The 16222-nt window shown below is 39.1% G+C and overlaps 1 protein-coding gene across 3 annotated transcripts in view; it reads left to right on the plus strand.

The window, feature by feature from the left end:
• Positions 1-16222, plus strand: part of LOC147061601 (uncharacterized) — a 100533-nt gene that overhangs the window by 55635 nt on the left and 28676 nt on the right. Inside the window, exon 5 of one of the 3 annotated variants that reach the window (XM_085911463.1) lies at positions 8336-8441. The exons of the other annotated variants lie outside the window; for them this stretch is intronic. Within the exon in view, the coding sequence (XP_085767589.1) occupies positions 8336-8343 (8 nt within the window). The 3' untranslated portion in view covers positions 8344-8441. Of the gene's footprint in view, positions 1-8335; positions 8442-16222 lie in introns of those variants that run through there. 3 annotated transcript variants of the gene reach the window in all.

Genomic DNA, 16222 nt, shown 5'->3' on the forward strand with positions numbered 1-16222 from the left:
ACACGCACACATACAAAGACACACACGCACACGCACATGCACACGCCTTTCTGATGTGCTGTTTAAATAACGAAGGTCAGCCATTGCAATTCATCTCAGGTTTGATTAACCTCATTGTGTTGCGCTAAATTAATTTGTTTATTGTTTAATTTCTTATCAGAACATGTAAATCAACTGGCCTGGTGAGGAGACAAGCGTCCACATTTGTTTGCATGATTAATCAAGTCCATGCATAATTTTTAGTGATGGAAAAAATTAAGCTTCATATTTGCTTCATGAACCAATTGTACTTCTGACACTTCAAATCAAACTTTACAACAACTGGTTCAAAAGCAAATTTGAAGCTTCATTTTTTTTTTGTCCACTACTACTCGTTTTGCAAGTTCAAACCTTCGGTACGTTCGGCTCATTATGTCAAATACATGGCCATCACACATAAAGAGATATTTTAACTTTGACACACGCGCACAAACACACACGTCAATCTGCATTTCACCTTCACATGTGCCGAAAAACATACTGTAGCTGCAGGGGCCAGATGCAAGTATACATAGAAGTACCATCAGGGATATACGTAGAGACACGCTTCAGACACTTGATTTATTGACTCTAAGGGTGACAATGGAAAGAAGAGCGGAGGTCTGGGAGGGCTTTAATAATAACATTGTTTAACCTAAAACTGTCAGTTGGGGGCAGGAATAATGCCAAGACACACACACACATTCTGGTTTCCATGTATCGAGGGGACCGTATGCTCACGAAGCGCCTCATTGGAATCCCAACCACTGACTTCTTTTCACGGACACTTTGCACATTCTAAAATACTACTTACTGAACTTTCATCAAATAAAACTTTATTGATCAGGACAGACTCATGTGTCTTGCCAAAAGAAATTAGCTTGCTGGTCCATTTCAATGTCCAGTATGTTTATGAGCACTGAAGAGCTCTGACACCCAAAAATGGGTCATGGTGCCCGGTCGTGCAAATTGCCACTGGTTGTCTCCAAGAAGATCTGCTGTTGTTTGCTTTGACTAGAACATGTACAACTTTGTTGGCTAGTGTTGAATTAAATTAATGACCTGGCCTGCTTCACAGTCTTGGCCACCCGTGGCCTTAATAGCTTCGTCCATCTCGATGTAATTCCGTGGCTGTGTCTGGTCTTTTTATTTTTTTTAAGTCAGTGACCTTCCGTGCATTCATCATTAGCCTACCCATTTTGTACAACTTCCCTCAGAGGTACTGTGTTTTTGCCTGATGTTCCACCTTTTTTCAACATGTCTTGACAGACTCAACAATCCTGATCATTTGAATCAGATATGCTGGAGGAGGCAAACATCTAAAACATGCTAGTTAGCGATCTTCGAGGACCGTATTCGGAAACTCCTAGCATAGAGCAGTTCAAGCTAGAATGCTTTTTTGCTATTATATTATTTTCATTGTCTGTTGGCATGAACAAGCATGTGTGTCGTAGTTCCGACATAGAGACCGATATCTGATAATGCTATCGGTGGTTTTCTTTTTTGATGCCTGCGTTTTGATACCCAAATTGCAAGAGGTCCCAGTAGAAACAGATCCATGCTTCCAAAACCTAATGAAAGCACACACACTCACATGCACATGCATGTTAGCCACTTGGGGATTAATGGAAAGGACAGATCTAGGACCTTCGCCAGGATGAGGAAAATCTAGACACGCGGTCAATAATGTATTTATCATTTGGAGTTACTTTGATGCACAAAAATGGCCCTAACACAAGCATGCATGAATGTGTTTGTGCATGTGTGTGTGTGAGATAGTGTGGTTATGATTAGAGTTCAAAGGTTATGTGGATTCAGGTGAATTCCTGGCTTTAATCATCGGAAATCCGCAAGTGTAATGAGCGATTTGATTTAGCTTCCATAGGTCTGGAAAAAGTGACACTTATGAATTTGTGTGACTGGATTTTTTTGTCTTTCATGCAGAAATGTATCCCAATGACACCTGCACAGAATAGTAATGGCGCTGTAAATCATTGGGTAATCGATATTCTTGTCTCTGGAAAGACAGTTGACAGTTGTAATCAAGCATGTTGGATACTTATCATCTTCTTTTTATTAAAACTATGAAAGCGTCTCTGCTCACACACGCACTCGCACACGCACTCGCACACGCACACGCACACGCACACGCACACGCACACACACACACACACACGCACACACACACACACACACACACACACTTTGAGATAATGATAGGCTCTTCCTATTTCCCTACACCTTCCCTATAATTATCCAATGTCAAATGTTTTTATTAAAAGGTTATACTTAAAGGGGAAAAAGTACTACACGTATGGTAAAGTCATCATGATGAACAAAAAAGCTCAAATTGACGTCTGCTTTGAATGATTTTTCTTGCCATGGAATAATTTGCTTGCAGGTCAAGCAACCTCATAAATTCCATGTACAGTAATTTGGTCTTCAGAAGTTAGCCCAGACCATCAGAAAAAAACAAAAAACGTTTGTCTCACAAAGACAGAGGCACACTTTTGCTACATTGTTACATTTTATCATAAATATTTTCAAGTGAAATATGGTACATTTAAAATATTTTCATGTACTACACTACAAAGCTGCGATATTTTGTGTTCCACAAATGAAAAACAATATATAACAGTCAGCTAACCAATTCTTATCCAATGTCCTCCTTCCAATTGTTGATTCTGCTACAGGGATCATGGTGACATCTTAGTGGGTCATTCTGCTGTGCTTGAATTGAGTTGTGTGCTGTTTTTTATGTGTGTGTTTGAATGGAATTGGAAGATAAGCATTGTTGAAAGACATTCTGTTAACGTTAGTGGTGCGCGATACTGCATATTTTGGTATCAATCTGATACTAGGTAAATAATATGCCGGTATTACCGATACTGATACTTTTTTAATCATTAAGGTTGGTGCATCACCAAATTGTTGAATCGCAATTCATTTTTATGATGTTTAAGTATTTCTTTTTTATGGGTCAACATTTAACAAGCCAGTAAAGAATTGAGACAAAGTTTTTTGGGTAAATAGAAAATAATGTATTTCACATATTTTCCCAGGTTGTGTTTAGAAAATACCATGTAAAATAACTACAAATTCTACCTTCATTGGAAATTCTTGATTGCTTTTCACTTCCATAAATTATTCAAGGTTACGACTTTTACGACTAATATTATAAAATATTTGAAAAACATTACCTTTAAGTAAAAAGAGTGTTCAGGCAATCTAATACAAAAAAAGCATTTCTCTGCTTCAGTGCACATGATTACTCTTTCTGCAAAAAAACACACAAACAACTGGCAAAAATGCAATCAATTAAGGGAAAACAATTAAACAATCCCCAAAGGCTTTATGAGTCCAGCAAGCTTCTCTTCTTTCTGTGAATGCATGGGTGTGTGCTGGTGGGTGTGTGGAGACAAGGTGGAGGCTTGCTTGTTTGCGCTGCTACTGGAAGTCACATGGCAGACTCTGGTGACCTCACAACACAAGAGGGGAGTGGGGATGGAGGGGGACAAATTGTGCCTCCTCAGGGCTGCGATAGAAGCAATGAGTCTGGCAACCTGACCAACGCCTGATTGAGTACCGCATACAAGAGCATAACTGGAACTTCTGTATCGATCTTATCATGCCAGTAGATGTTGATACTGACTTGGGATGGATCTAAATATTTGAATCGAGCCACCCACCACTGCCACTTATTTATGTTACGTGATATGCGTGATTAGGAATGTAAAACTCTAATTTTATTTTATTGCATGAGCTAGATAACTAACTTACCACGCTTAGTTTGGTGGTCTGTCCAGAGTGATATGGAAATGTTGTATGCAGTGAAGTTCTGGTGATGGCCAAATGAAGCTTCAAATTTGCTTCATGAACTAATTGTATTTTTTTTTTTTTTTACTTTTCTACATGGCACTGTTGGGCTAAATAAAGTGGTTTAAAAAATGGCAAGTCAGTGTACTTTCTGCCCATTGTTGAGAGCATGTGATCTAATGTATAAACACAACAACCGATTCATGAAGCAAAATTGAAGCTTCATTTTCCCATCACAAGAATTACACATTAAGACCTGCTCTGCTATGGCTCTGGCTGCTAATGTGTACTGTGAAGCTTCTCGTCAAATATATTTGACATTTTTTATGGAGGCGCTGCTTTATTTTAAGAAACTTTTGTTACGATTAGCACTAATGACGTCCTTGAAAAGCTTGTATTCATAATGATTGCTTGTATTCTTGTAGGTTTAGCATCCACCCACACACTTAAACACACAATATTCTACCATTCAGCTGAGGTAGGAATATCTCAAGTCCTACTGAAATTGGAGGTTTATCCTTGTGACCTACACCTTCATTCTGTCCACTACCACACAGTCCTTTCTGCCTTTTATGTGGAAACACTAAAGATGGCGGATGAGATTTTGCATTCATAATGTACCAGATCAGTAAAGGAGGTGACCAGGGGTCGCTATGACATGAGAAGATTCTCCTAATTAATGAGAGATAATCAGCAATATTTGAAGCTTGTTGTCGTTTATATTGCAATTATATTTTTCTTTGATGCCCGCGGCTTTCAGATGAGGACTTATTGAAGAACCAAAGTGTGTTTATTTTGCCTCCTACTGAGAGTCATTACAGTAGAACCGCAAAGTAAGTCTCTGATTTGGGCATAGTGGTATGCTTTGAAAAATCGTTTCACAGGAGGATGAATAAAGTAGCTCACCACTCTGCTGGGATAGACGATGTCTCAGTTTTCTCTACACTCTATCCTCAAAGAGAATTGCATTGTTTTGATTTCCTGCTTACCTTTTGCCCCGAGTCGCATGACACAGACTGCAGCATTATCTGGGTCGATAGTAGCCGAGCACCCGTGCGGAGATTAGATATTGTTGAAATACAGCCTCCTTTCGCCGCGTTTGGCTCTGACTTAAATCTTTTATTTTATTGGCAGATTTCTGGATTCACATTTTCCACTTACCCTTTGCAAAATCCCCTTTTTCTCTGTTGTGTGTGTGTTTTGTTCTAAATCTAAATGTTTTTTTTAATTACTGATCTATGAAATAGCACCAGAAATTCTTCTTCCGTTGTCACCTCCTGTTTTAAACATCATATCGTTTTTGCCAAGTGTATAAAAAAACAGATGCAGATGTACAGTGAACACATTCATTTGTCATAGAATTGTAATTATCTAGATGAGAAATCAAGTTTGCTTTTGTTGAAAGTTCTGAAGACTCTACACGAATGGTCGTCTTTATGCTCTTTGGGTGATGGGACCACTGGGAACTGTTAGAAATAATCTGTTAAAATGTCCCACAGTCATACAATACGTTTAAAGAATCGTACATGGATTTTCCAGACAGGCTCATTTTGATGATTTAGACACATGCTTGGGCATTTTATTTCCCTCTTCAGGTCTAGACATTTGTGATTTATGAGGATACCGACAGACGGGTGGGTGTGGGTGGTTTGCTGAAAGGAGGGTGGGTGATTTGGGGTTGTGGGAGGTGTTGAGTGTTACACTTTACAGATGATGGATGTGCGCATTTTCTGCCGATATTTTTGAGAGGGAAATTTTAAAGACGCAAAACTAAAATTTCTTAAGAATGTCATATAGCCATACCTACATTCATCAGTTTTCAACTATTTATCCTGTTCAGGGTCACCAGAATATACTGTGAGTGAAATCCAGATTACACACGGGACTGGTCGTAAATCAATTGCAGGGTCACATCGAGAGAGAAACAATTATTCACATTTACACCTACACAGTGAACTGGAATTGATTCCATGCTGGCTGAATTAAGTTGGCCATATAAGCTTAAATGTTAAACACCAACGTTCCTGGGAAATCAATACTTTGTAAAATGTATGTACTTTGGTCTTTTTTTCTTGTACTTGCCGGTATAAGGTTGAACGTGCTGTGTGTGCTAAGATAGCGAGCGTCCTCCAGCCTTTTTCAAGTCACTCATTAGAAAGGCAAGCAGGAGATGATGGGGCAGAAAGGGGTAGAAGAAATAAAACAAGCAGGTGGAGGCCATTATTTTTAATGAGTTTTTTTTGACATCTCTACACTTTGTTTTGAAAGAAGGGGCAAAGTATGGTGAGAGGAGAGTCAAAACTGGTGGGGTGGCTTCCCGTAGATTGGGTTACTCCATGGTGTGCTTGAACTCTGTATCCTTGTCATCTGCTTGCTACATTAAGAGACCTCCTGCCTTGGTCTGACGGGCCTTTGGGGGTACAACAAGACGAAGGTTGTGGCACTCCCACAGACATTAAATGCATTTAAAAGCTCTGCTTGAACTAGTACTCGAATGCACAGATGGTCTGTATGGACTTTGAAAGCTGTAAAATGACAAAAGGACATTTAGCAGCTTTTGGTCTGCCTCTTGCACGCACGCACACACACCGGCACTTGTTTTGTCAAGGCCGTTTTGTCTGGTGTGGTTTGATGAAAAATGTAATAAGAGAGTAATGAATCGACATAGTAGCTGTTTAGTAGTTGTTTGTTAAAATAGCCTGTAATAACATAGTGGACACTCTTACAAGACTCCAAATATTGAAACCAAACTTCAGTGAGGTTGAAGCACAATTTCATATGCAGTCGGTTTTAGACCCACATACATATAAAAAGTCTACACACCCCTCTTCCATTGCCAGGCTCTGTGTGGGTAAATTGTCCAAATAATACCGTAGAAAAACGATACACGCAAGACAAGTTGCCTGATACGAGATTTAAACTCAGAACTTCTCGACAGACAGGCAGATGTGCTAACCACTAAGCAAATAACACCATTTCTAAAAAAAAAAAAAAAAAACGCACCAAAGAACACAAAGTTTACAGCCAAAAAATTCTGTGATGCTACACAACAAAATATAATTTATTTTCCTCCACTTTCCACTCCTGCCACTTCTCCTATCTTTGGCCTGAGCCCAAAGAAGCGCTGGCTTCCTCTTCCTGCCCACCGGCTTCCTACACCCCCACTGCCTCTGTTTAGCTATGGCGGTGTTTTAATTACAGCCTAATTGATTCAATTAGAAATGAAGCCACTGTGATGACAATTAATGCAATGATGAGTCAACAATTGCAGCTTCACCCTCGAGTTGCCAGTAGTCTGAAAACACCAAAATGACAACACCAATTGATTGCCGGAGAGCTTTTCTCCTTTTAATTCAAAGTACTTGTCTGAAACAATAGACGTGATTTTGAATGTTACTACAAGTATACATCTTGTATTATTTTGTCAGGGATCACACCACCATTGCTAATGTCTGTTCATTACTCTTCTAATCAACCAGAAGACATTTATCTGATCTCTTGGGGAGTATGGACAGGGGAAACTCCAAGAGCATTACAATCTAATGTGTTATTCTCTTTGCTTGGAGAACCCTTGCCTTGGTTATGGGAGAATGAAAGCTACAATGGAAACCTCCCAGGAGATGAGGCTGTTTGCTGATCACTAATTGAGTCTTGAACTCCGTATGAATGGACTACATTAATTTCTTAAGTTCAGTGCACAATTGATTCTTATGGAAGGGAAGGCAACACAGGGGATGTGGGAGGAAAAGCATGGAGGACTTGGAGTCGACCAACACAAAGTCAGTAATGTAATTAATCTAAAGGAAATGATATGTCTGGCTGATGGCCAGGTGTCAGCGTAAGAGATCTCCTTTTTGCAAACAGTGTCGTAATTAATGTCAAGACAGATGTTTTGAGTTTTAAGATTCATTCTCATTGTGAAAGAAGACACTAGAATTCAATAAAATTGAATCGATTTATAGTAGAAGATTTAATGTTTGTGTGCACTCAGCAATTTGCAGTTTACAAGTAGACACTGAGAAACAAACTTATTTTCTAATTTACATTCCGTGAAGAACATACAAATCCAACACCTTCTTATTTGGCAAAAAATGCTTGCTAATATAAACCTTGAACCAGAGTGTTAACAGACAATTAGCGTTGTTAGCTGTGACCACGAACAATGAGACGTGCCTACAAAAAAAAAAAATCCCAGAAGAAAAATAAAAGTGAATTTTCTGCCCTGCCACCTGGGGCTCCAAGCATACAATATTTCAAGATGGGGGTGAGGGGTTAGTGTCCCTGCAGCCCCCCTCCCTGTAGCTTCGCTAGTGGGAAAGCTGCAGAGTGCAGTGAAATTGACCTTGTGACACTGCAGGCGTAGTGACTATCCTTTTTTTTTCTTAAATTCCCTCCACTAGTGTGATAATAGTTCAGGCTTTGGAGCACAGATGCCTTGAACACCACACAGACGAGAATTTCTTTCTTCTTGCCTGCTATGTCTGTCTATTGTCTTTTTCAGCACGTTAGAAGAAGAGCCAAAGCGTGAAGGTAATAAAAAGACCTACAATACTCCTCTGGGCTTGGCAAACTGTTGAAGCAAAGAAGCTGGATTGCTCTAAGTCTGAGAATGATCAAAAACAAAAGAAATCCGGTGGCCGTCGAGGGAACAAGCGCCTGTGAGAGCGCTGGAGAAAGGAGGGAAGGAAGGAGTACCACACTAAGACAGAATCAAGTGGTACAGGCAGGCAGGAAAGCAAACATGTTCAAAATTTGCATTTGGATGTTATTCCTGCTCCATTGTATGTCATAAACAATGTTGAAGAGAAGGTTTTTGGTTTTGTTTTGTTTGGTTGACTTTAGTGGAGTAGAGATAATCAATGCTTTACCGCCCTGCTAGAAAGTGAGTTTTTTGAAAGGGTATGCAGAAAATATCGCACATCTCGGGGTTTACGCATGCACATACTCACGCATACACGGTAAAACACCGGAATGAAACGATTACAAAGCGATGGCTTAATCCAGCTGTCAGTCCCACACCTCATTAGAAAGCATATGGGGTGTTTCAGAGCTAATAAATTGTAGAATGGGATTGCAGGAGAATTGAAGGGATAATGGGGAATAATCAACAGAAAGTCAGAAGAAGGGAAATGGAAGCGTATGGAAAGAAGGAAGGCCATCAAAAATTGTGAGAGGAAGAACAAAATGAAGAGGGAGATAACGGCGAGAAAGACTCGAGATAACAGTCTCGCTCTTCTGCCTGGGGGGGCTTTGTGGATAGTTTCTACCTAGCTTTCATTTGCAGCAGTCATAACAAATGCAGAAGCACTTGCCATGTCAGTCACGTCTCATACCTCCAAACCTACTTGTAAATCCCTGATTAATTAAGAACAGAGATTTGTTAATTTAATTGTAGGTGTAGGGTGCCTGCAACCCCTCCCCCCCTTCGTGCTTTCTTCTGCCGCTTGCACGCTCTCATCCTCTTGGCAGGCTAATTTACCCTGCAGCTTTGAGGGGTGGAAATGAAAGGTATAGCAGAGGAAGCCTTCAGATGGTTTATTAAGAATTGATTCAGCACATGGGCAAAGAGATAGAGCGAAGGGAGATTCATGCTGAAGTGCCTCCCAGGCAGAGACCCTGGGCGAAAGAGGAAAAATTATCAGATGAAGAAGGCATTTGAGCACAAAGAGGTTTTGGGGATAGCACATGAGTTTCTTCAGAGTGAATTGCAGAATCATTGCTTAGCATCAGTTCCGAATAAAAGTTACTGTCCAATCTGATTGAGCGCTCGTTTTTGCCCCCAACAGGTTTTGTTTTGTTGGTGTTGTTTTTATTTTCTGATCTCTCTTTTGTTTTTTGTTTTTTTTTGTCCAATACGAAAGCGTTTGGTCTTACCTTTATATTTAATACGTTATGAAAGTTACTACCGTAATTTTTGGAGTATAAACCGCACGAGCTAAAATTAGTAAAAAATCTTATTTTGTCTGTATATATACATCCTGTTTTCTTTATATATAAACCGCACCGGACTATAAGACGTTTTGAATGAAATGGCCTGATTTCTATTGTGTGAATTACCAAAACAAATTCTCTTACAATGTCATTAAAATCATCAAAAATCCACTCCGGACTATAAGCCGCAGGGTTCAAAGCTTGTGCAAAAAGTAATGTCTTATAGTCCGGACGGAAATTACAGTCAAGTTGCTGTTATGTTTTAATGAAATAGATTTGATTATTTTTTTTATTTTTTTTGGGTCGTCATGCATTGCGATGTATCCATGTCAACAAACCTTGCATATAACTTCCCAGATAACGGAGAGCAAGCATTGCAGAAAATGATGGACAAAATGGCAAAAAATGAACTTAATACTATATATCATCTTTGCATCATTACACTGAGCCTTGTGTAATGAGTCTTTGCTAATTCAAATGCATTCACACTGTGGCTGCCAGTCACATAGCCTTAATATGGCTCCTCACTCTCAAAATATAGAGTGTGCATTTGGAAGGGGTGGTAGTTAGTGATGTTCAATTTAGTTGCTTAGTGGTACCACAGTGATTTTGTTAAATGAGTACCGTATACACAAACTGTGGTGATGACCATCGCCCTATCCAAGACCTCTCCATAGCGCCCCCTTTGTGTGTGACTTTGTAATGTTAAAAATCATTTATGTCAACACTTGAGCATCTTTTTTTTCTTAACAAGTTGAGTCTGACTTTTATTTTTATTTCTAACATAGATTATCAGTAGCACATGATGAACAAGTTGTACTTGGTGTGTCATTGCATGGATGTCAAGTTCTTTCTGTCAGCAGAGAAATAATTTGTCCCACAGAGGCAGACTAATGAATGAGGTGTCCTGTTTGTTGGCTCATATTAACTTTGGTAGGCGTTTCTTTCATTTGATTAGCTCCATGCTCTGTCTTGACAAATTGGCCTGTCCTTCCCTCGCAGCCAGAACACTAATCTATGCCAAAAAAAAAAAAAAATCATTCCGTGTGACCAAGCAGCTCTGCATGTGTGCACTGTGTATATTTTAACAGATTGCTACATAAATAGATGGCGAGTTGTTTGGATATGTGTTGTGAAGCTGCTTGGGAACAATTAACACTCCTTTGATAGTACTACTAAATGTAAAAAATATCAACATTAGAAAAAAATTCAGGTCCTGACATATATATGTTTGAGATGACTCTTATTCCATTTTGTTATATCTCAGAGTCATTGTGTTGCATTCATGACCCTGTGGGTGGTTTGAAATTGCAACCACTTATACTACTTAATGTTTCTTTATCTGGCAGGCTCATGAGACTGTTTGCAGTGTATATGTACAGATTGATGTGTGGTGGAAGTATTTGTGGCATTTCTTCTTTCTGCGCCATGGTAATTAATGTGCTTCACTGCTTCAATGGGAGTCAATGAAGCAGAACTTATATCTCACTACGTGGATGTCAACAATTGTGTGTGTGGAGTCCCTGCCATCATTATAGCTAGTTTTAAACCCGTCTTGCTGTCTCTCAGTACAAGAGCATAAATTCAACCTTTCTTTACCAAAACCTTTCTTTTTTTAGTTTTGTATGTTCAGTTGCAAACATCTTTCATTTGTAGCATTTGAATCTCGAGTTGTCTCGACAAACTTGCATGACCAGCAGGGACTGAGAGAAGAAAAGCCATTATAGTTTTATTGTAATTGTCCAATATGACCTTCGGCTTATTCTTCCACCTTATCTTTGGGTATTTGCCAAGTGTGTTTGCATGTGTGTGTGTGTGTGTGTTGTGTGTGTGTGTGTGTGGGTGTGTATGTGGGTGTGTTGTGTTTGGATGGTGGGTTAATGCCAGTGGAGCCGGTGACATTTCGACTCAAAGGCTAATGGGATACCTGAGTCTTCTGTGCACTTGCTGAATTGTATTTTTTTTTGTGGAGGGTGGGTTTCTAATATAAACAATAAGGAGTTGACTTACCCCTTTCTAAACTTCATGATGTTAAATGCTTGAATTTAAAACATTTCCTGTGTGTAAGTGATCCAAGCTGAAGTCATCATCTTGACTGACTATCTTTCCAGTGGCTACTGCTCAAGACTGAGCTCACGTCACATTCGCGGTGAGGCCACTAAAAATAAAATCACATTGTCTTCACTATTGAACAGCAGCCACTCATAAAGTCCTGCCCTCATTGCAGTGCAGCAAGGCCTTCTTCAGACCAGCCATTTATTTGGTCTAAAGGTCCATTTATTCCATCCCAAGGCAATGTTGTGAAAAACATATCTAGTGATGATAGTAAGACCCAGTGGGTTACGAGACTGCAATGATCTTTCATCTTCGGAAGTCTTGGTTTGACCTGTTATTTGACCCTAAGGGCCAATGCTGCCTATTGGAGCCAGAATACTCATTCGATATCGCTTAAAGGCTCTACTAACTAAACTCATGTATCATCAGTTCCCATCCTCTAGCACAACACATCCAGGAATACATAACAGTGGAGTACTTCTTTATGGCAGACATTTTGGGTGTGTCATTGCTCAATATAGCATATCTATATAGCATATCAAGGAACATGCTGCTACCTCTGTTGTCTACACTAATTGATCAGTAATGGTGATACAAGTGACGTTTCCACATTATAAATGATCATTTAGGACTACTCGTGCAATTGATATTTGTTTTTTCCTTTATGGTTGAAGCCATACCATTTAATGAAAATCAGAAGTATAAAATATATTTTCCGACAACCGGATAAATGTTTGTACCTTGGTACCGGTCCTTACCAATATTCATAAAATTTAATCACAGAACCATATCAATATAATAATAATTATTCAAGACATTGATGTATTAAATATTGTAACATAGCAGTATAGCATGTAGTCATAATACCACATTTATATATTTTGCAAGGTCAGCTGGGTCAATCACTCAGAAGTTTTTTTTTTGGTCATCAGGCTACGGTCTACTTCAAAGTCGACTATTTTCATTAATAAAACATGACCTTGTTTTGTATGCTAAAAAAATAATTCTGTAAGCTGAGGTCTTCAACCCTGCGAATTGTTGGAACTGTCTTCTTATTCCACCATCAAACAGGATCCTGAATGGTAATGAGTGAAAGTACCATCTGTTCCGATCGGAGTACCTAATCTGTGATCCAGTTTGACTCTGGCATGTTGAGATGTGCCCCAGAAAGAGCATAAAGCATCAGTGTAACCCAGACATGCAACATGTCTCCCAGGCATGTAAACACTCAGCGTGAAGCCTCTTTCTTGTTTCTTTTCAACACTTTGTCTTCCATTTTAAGGATGCGAAAAACTGTCTGTCAAAAAGAAATATTTATTTGCCCTAATTGCAGATGAGGGAATCTTAATAGTGTATGGTATGAGTCAATACACATTTTTTTCTATTTTCTCTTTTGTTCTATTTTCTGACTCAAATAATACTGCATTGCAGAAAAAAAATACATGCAGCCCAAACCTACTTTCTTGCCAGTATTGGTGGTGCTCTGAAATCACTAATCTTGTATACCTTTGCCGCATGGAAAAATCTAATAAAGATATTCAGATAAACATACTTTGGCTATGATCACATCCACCAGTGGGAACAAACAGTGTTTTAAAATTTCCAATCTTGACTTTTCAGTCAAACCACTCTCAACTTTAGATTTGCACCACTGCCCCAGTGATTTCTTAAGTGGTATAGGCAATTGTTACTACATATTCTGTTCACGTCACATACAGTACCAGTCAAAAGTTTGAAGACAATTTATAATGTCATTGAATTTGAAGCAATAACAAACTGAACTAAAATGCTGTCCCCTGGACTTCATTGAGATTGTGGGTGAGAGGAGGACGTTAATTAAGCTAAAATCCATCATGGACAGCACCTCTCAACCCCTCCATGACATTGTGCAGTCCCTGAGCAGCTTCCTTTAGCAGCAGATTTGTACACCCACGGCGTAGGAAGGAACGATTCCGCAGGTCCTTCATTTCCTCTGCTGTCAGACTCTACAACATGCGTGGCACATGATAAAATTGTGTTTTGTCTCTGCTAGTGGCACTTGTCTTTGTCCTTGTCTGTTATTTATCCTTTTTTGAAATTGTGGTACCGTATTTTTCAGACTACAAGGAGCACCGAACTATAAGGCGCACCTTCATTGAATGGCCCATTTTAAAATTCTGTCCTTATATAAGGCGTACCGGACTATAAGGCGCACTATCGACTTTCGAGAAAATGTTCGGGTTTTAGGTGCGTCTTATAGTACGGAAAATATCGTACTTGTATTCTTGCATTTGTATGCGCTGCTGTGACAAGTAAATTTCCCCGCTGTGGGATGAATAAAGTTCTATCATCATCATCATCGTCATCATCATCATAATCATCATAATAGATAGTAAAGAAAATGCACAGTTGGGGTGAATTCTCATCTCACCATAAGGTTTTAAGGAAAAGTAATTACCTGGTTCCCAATCTGAGTCACAAGAACCAGACAGTCTACCGAATCTATTAGCACACAAACAGTCTGTTTTTACATTTGTTTTATGTAAATATTCTCAGGGCAGATTGGAAAATGTGAACCCTGAGGCGTATACTTTGTCTAAAAGCCAATCAAAGTCAAGAGTCAGCCAACCTAGGGTCCAATCAAGATTGGAGATGGTGGTTAAAACTGGCCTGTCCTTTAAAACACACTAACCGGTTTTGAGGTTTTGACTCCTCAAGAAGCATTGTTTGATTTGAACTATGCCTTGCGCAAAAGAGCTGTCATTAAAAAAACAAAAATAAAAACAATTAACTTGCATTTCAACGGTTGTCAATTTTTCACAATGGTAATATATACCTGAACCCATTTTCTATAACAAGAGGCTATAAGTTCAGACAATGGGTGGCGCTACATCCAGGACTGGTTTTCAGTTTCAGATGAACTGAATTGTTTCAGACAGCCAAACTGTGATAGCCCATTTCCTGAGGAGGCAGCCTTATCGGCATGCCCTCCCCCTTGCTATGAGGCTGGAAGCAAAAACGAGCAGATGAGAGGAGGTGAGGAAGGAGGCAGAAGCATGTTGTGTGATTGCAGGTTGCTGCCAGCCCAGGTCTGATGTTTTATCCCATTTCGAGCAGCTGGAGCTTTACTAAAATCACTTTACAGAAGCAAACGTGAACACGAGGTGAATCTGTGCCATGGTATTGTTGAAATGTGCTGTATTTGGGGATTTATCTGTATTTGTACTGTGTTTATGCATATATAGAAATTTTTATATTGGCTGTTCAAATCCAGCCGTGATATATGACCGATTTATGGGTACTCGTACGTTGTGTATAAGGCAACAGGGCAGGGCCACACCTCTTAATTACTCTGTTAATGAATCATTGATTGGCTTAGTCTCTTAGGACTCCATATTTATTGCCAGCGCAGCTGTGATCAAGCGTAAAAATTGACATTGTGATTTTCGCACCACTGCAAGCCTTGTTTCGTGTGTTTGGGAATTTTGCAAATGGCTCTACACCAGGCATTTACTTTGAACCAGCCCCACTGTAGTTGACAGTTTGGTAATAATAATAATAATAATAATAATAATAATGTTATTAATTATTATTCGTAGTATTTATTGTGTAAAAGTCAAAATATAATATTTTAGTTACTAGAGGTGAAACAATAAAGAGATTAAGCAACTACTTATCGATTATCCAATTCATCAATTATTTTGATACATCAATTTTTGTTTTTTGTTTTTTTTTTAGACCTAATTGTATCTATAATGACCCAAATCCTCATAATTTCAACCTCTCCACAGGAAATATTCTCACTTCTGTAGTTTAGCTGACATATTGCACACCAAACCATTAAGTTAATGTTAATTCTTTTAGTTTTGTGGATTTTCTGGATAGTCAATTTGAAATAATACCTCATTTTTAATAAAAAGGAAACTGACATTTTAACAATCCGATTAATTGATTATTCGACTGATTAATTGTTTATTAGAATAATCGTTAGTTGGGGCCCTAGAAGTCAACTGTTCTGTGTTAACTAAATAGCGTCTGTTGAATTAGGGGGATCAAAAGGAAGAGCATTCCAGATAATCTTTCCATCTATTTATCTCTCTTATCTCTGCATGTCCCGCACAACCAACTTTCTACCTTCTGGCCATTTGTTCTATTCAAATGTGCTGCTCTGTTCTGTTCATTTTCTCATGCCTTTGTCTTCCAGTCATGGTTCCTTCCTTCTTATCTAACAGGCCCTTGGGCTTCTATGTCTATCAGTAGGATTTCACACTTGTAATATTTCAGTCTTTCATCCCTTGCTCACACACTTACCTGTCACGCCTACATGCCCACTCAAACTGTGTTGTCCCAGATGGGATGCACTTTGGAAATAAGCTTCGGCTACGCTTTACTTCTTGACATCAGCTCTACTTTGACATGGTGA

Source organism: Syngnathus leptorhynchus, chromosome 1, assembly GCF_054491065.1.
Source record: "Syngnathus leptorhynchus isolate UIUO chromosome 1, UIUO_Slep, whole genome shotgun sequence".
Taxonomy (NCBI): Eukaryota; Metazoa; Chordata; class Actinopteri; order Syngnathiformes; family Syngnathidae; genus Syngnathus; species Syngnathus leptorhynchus.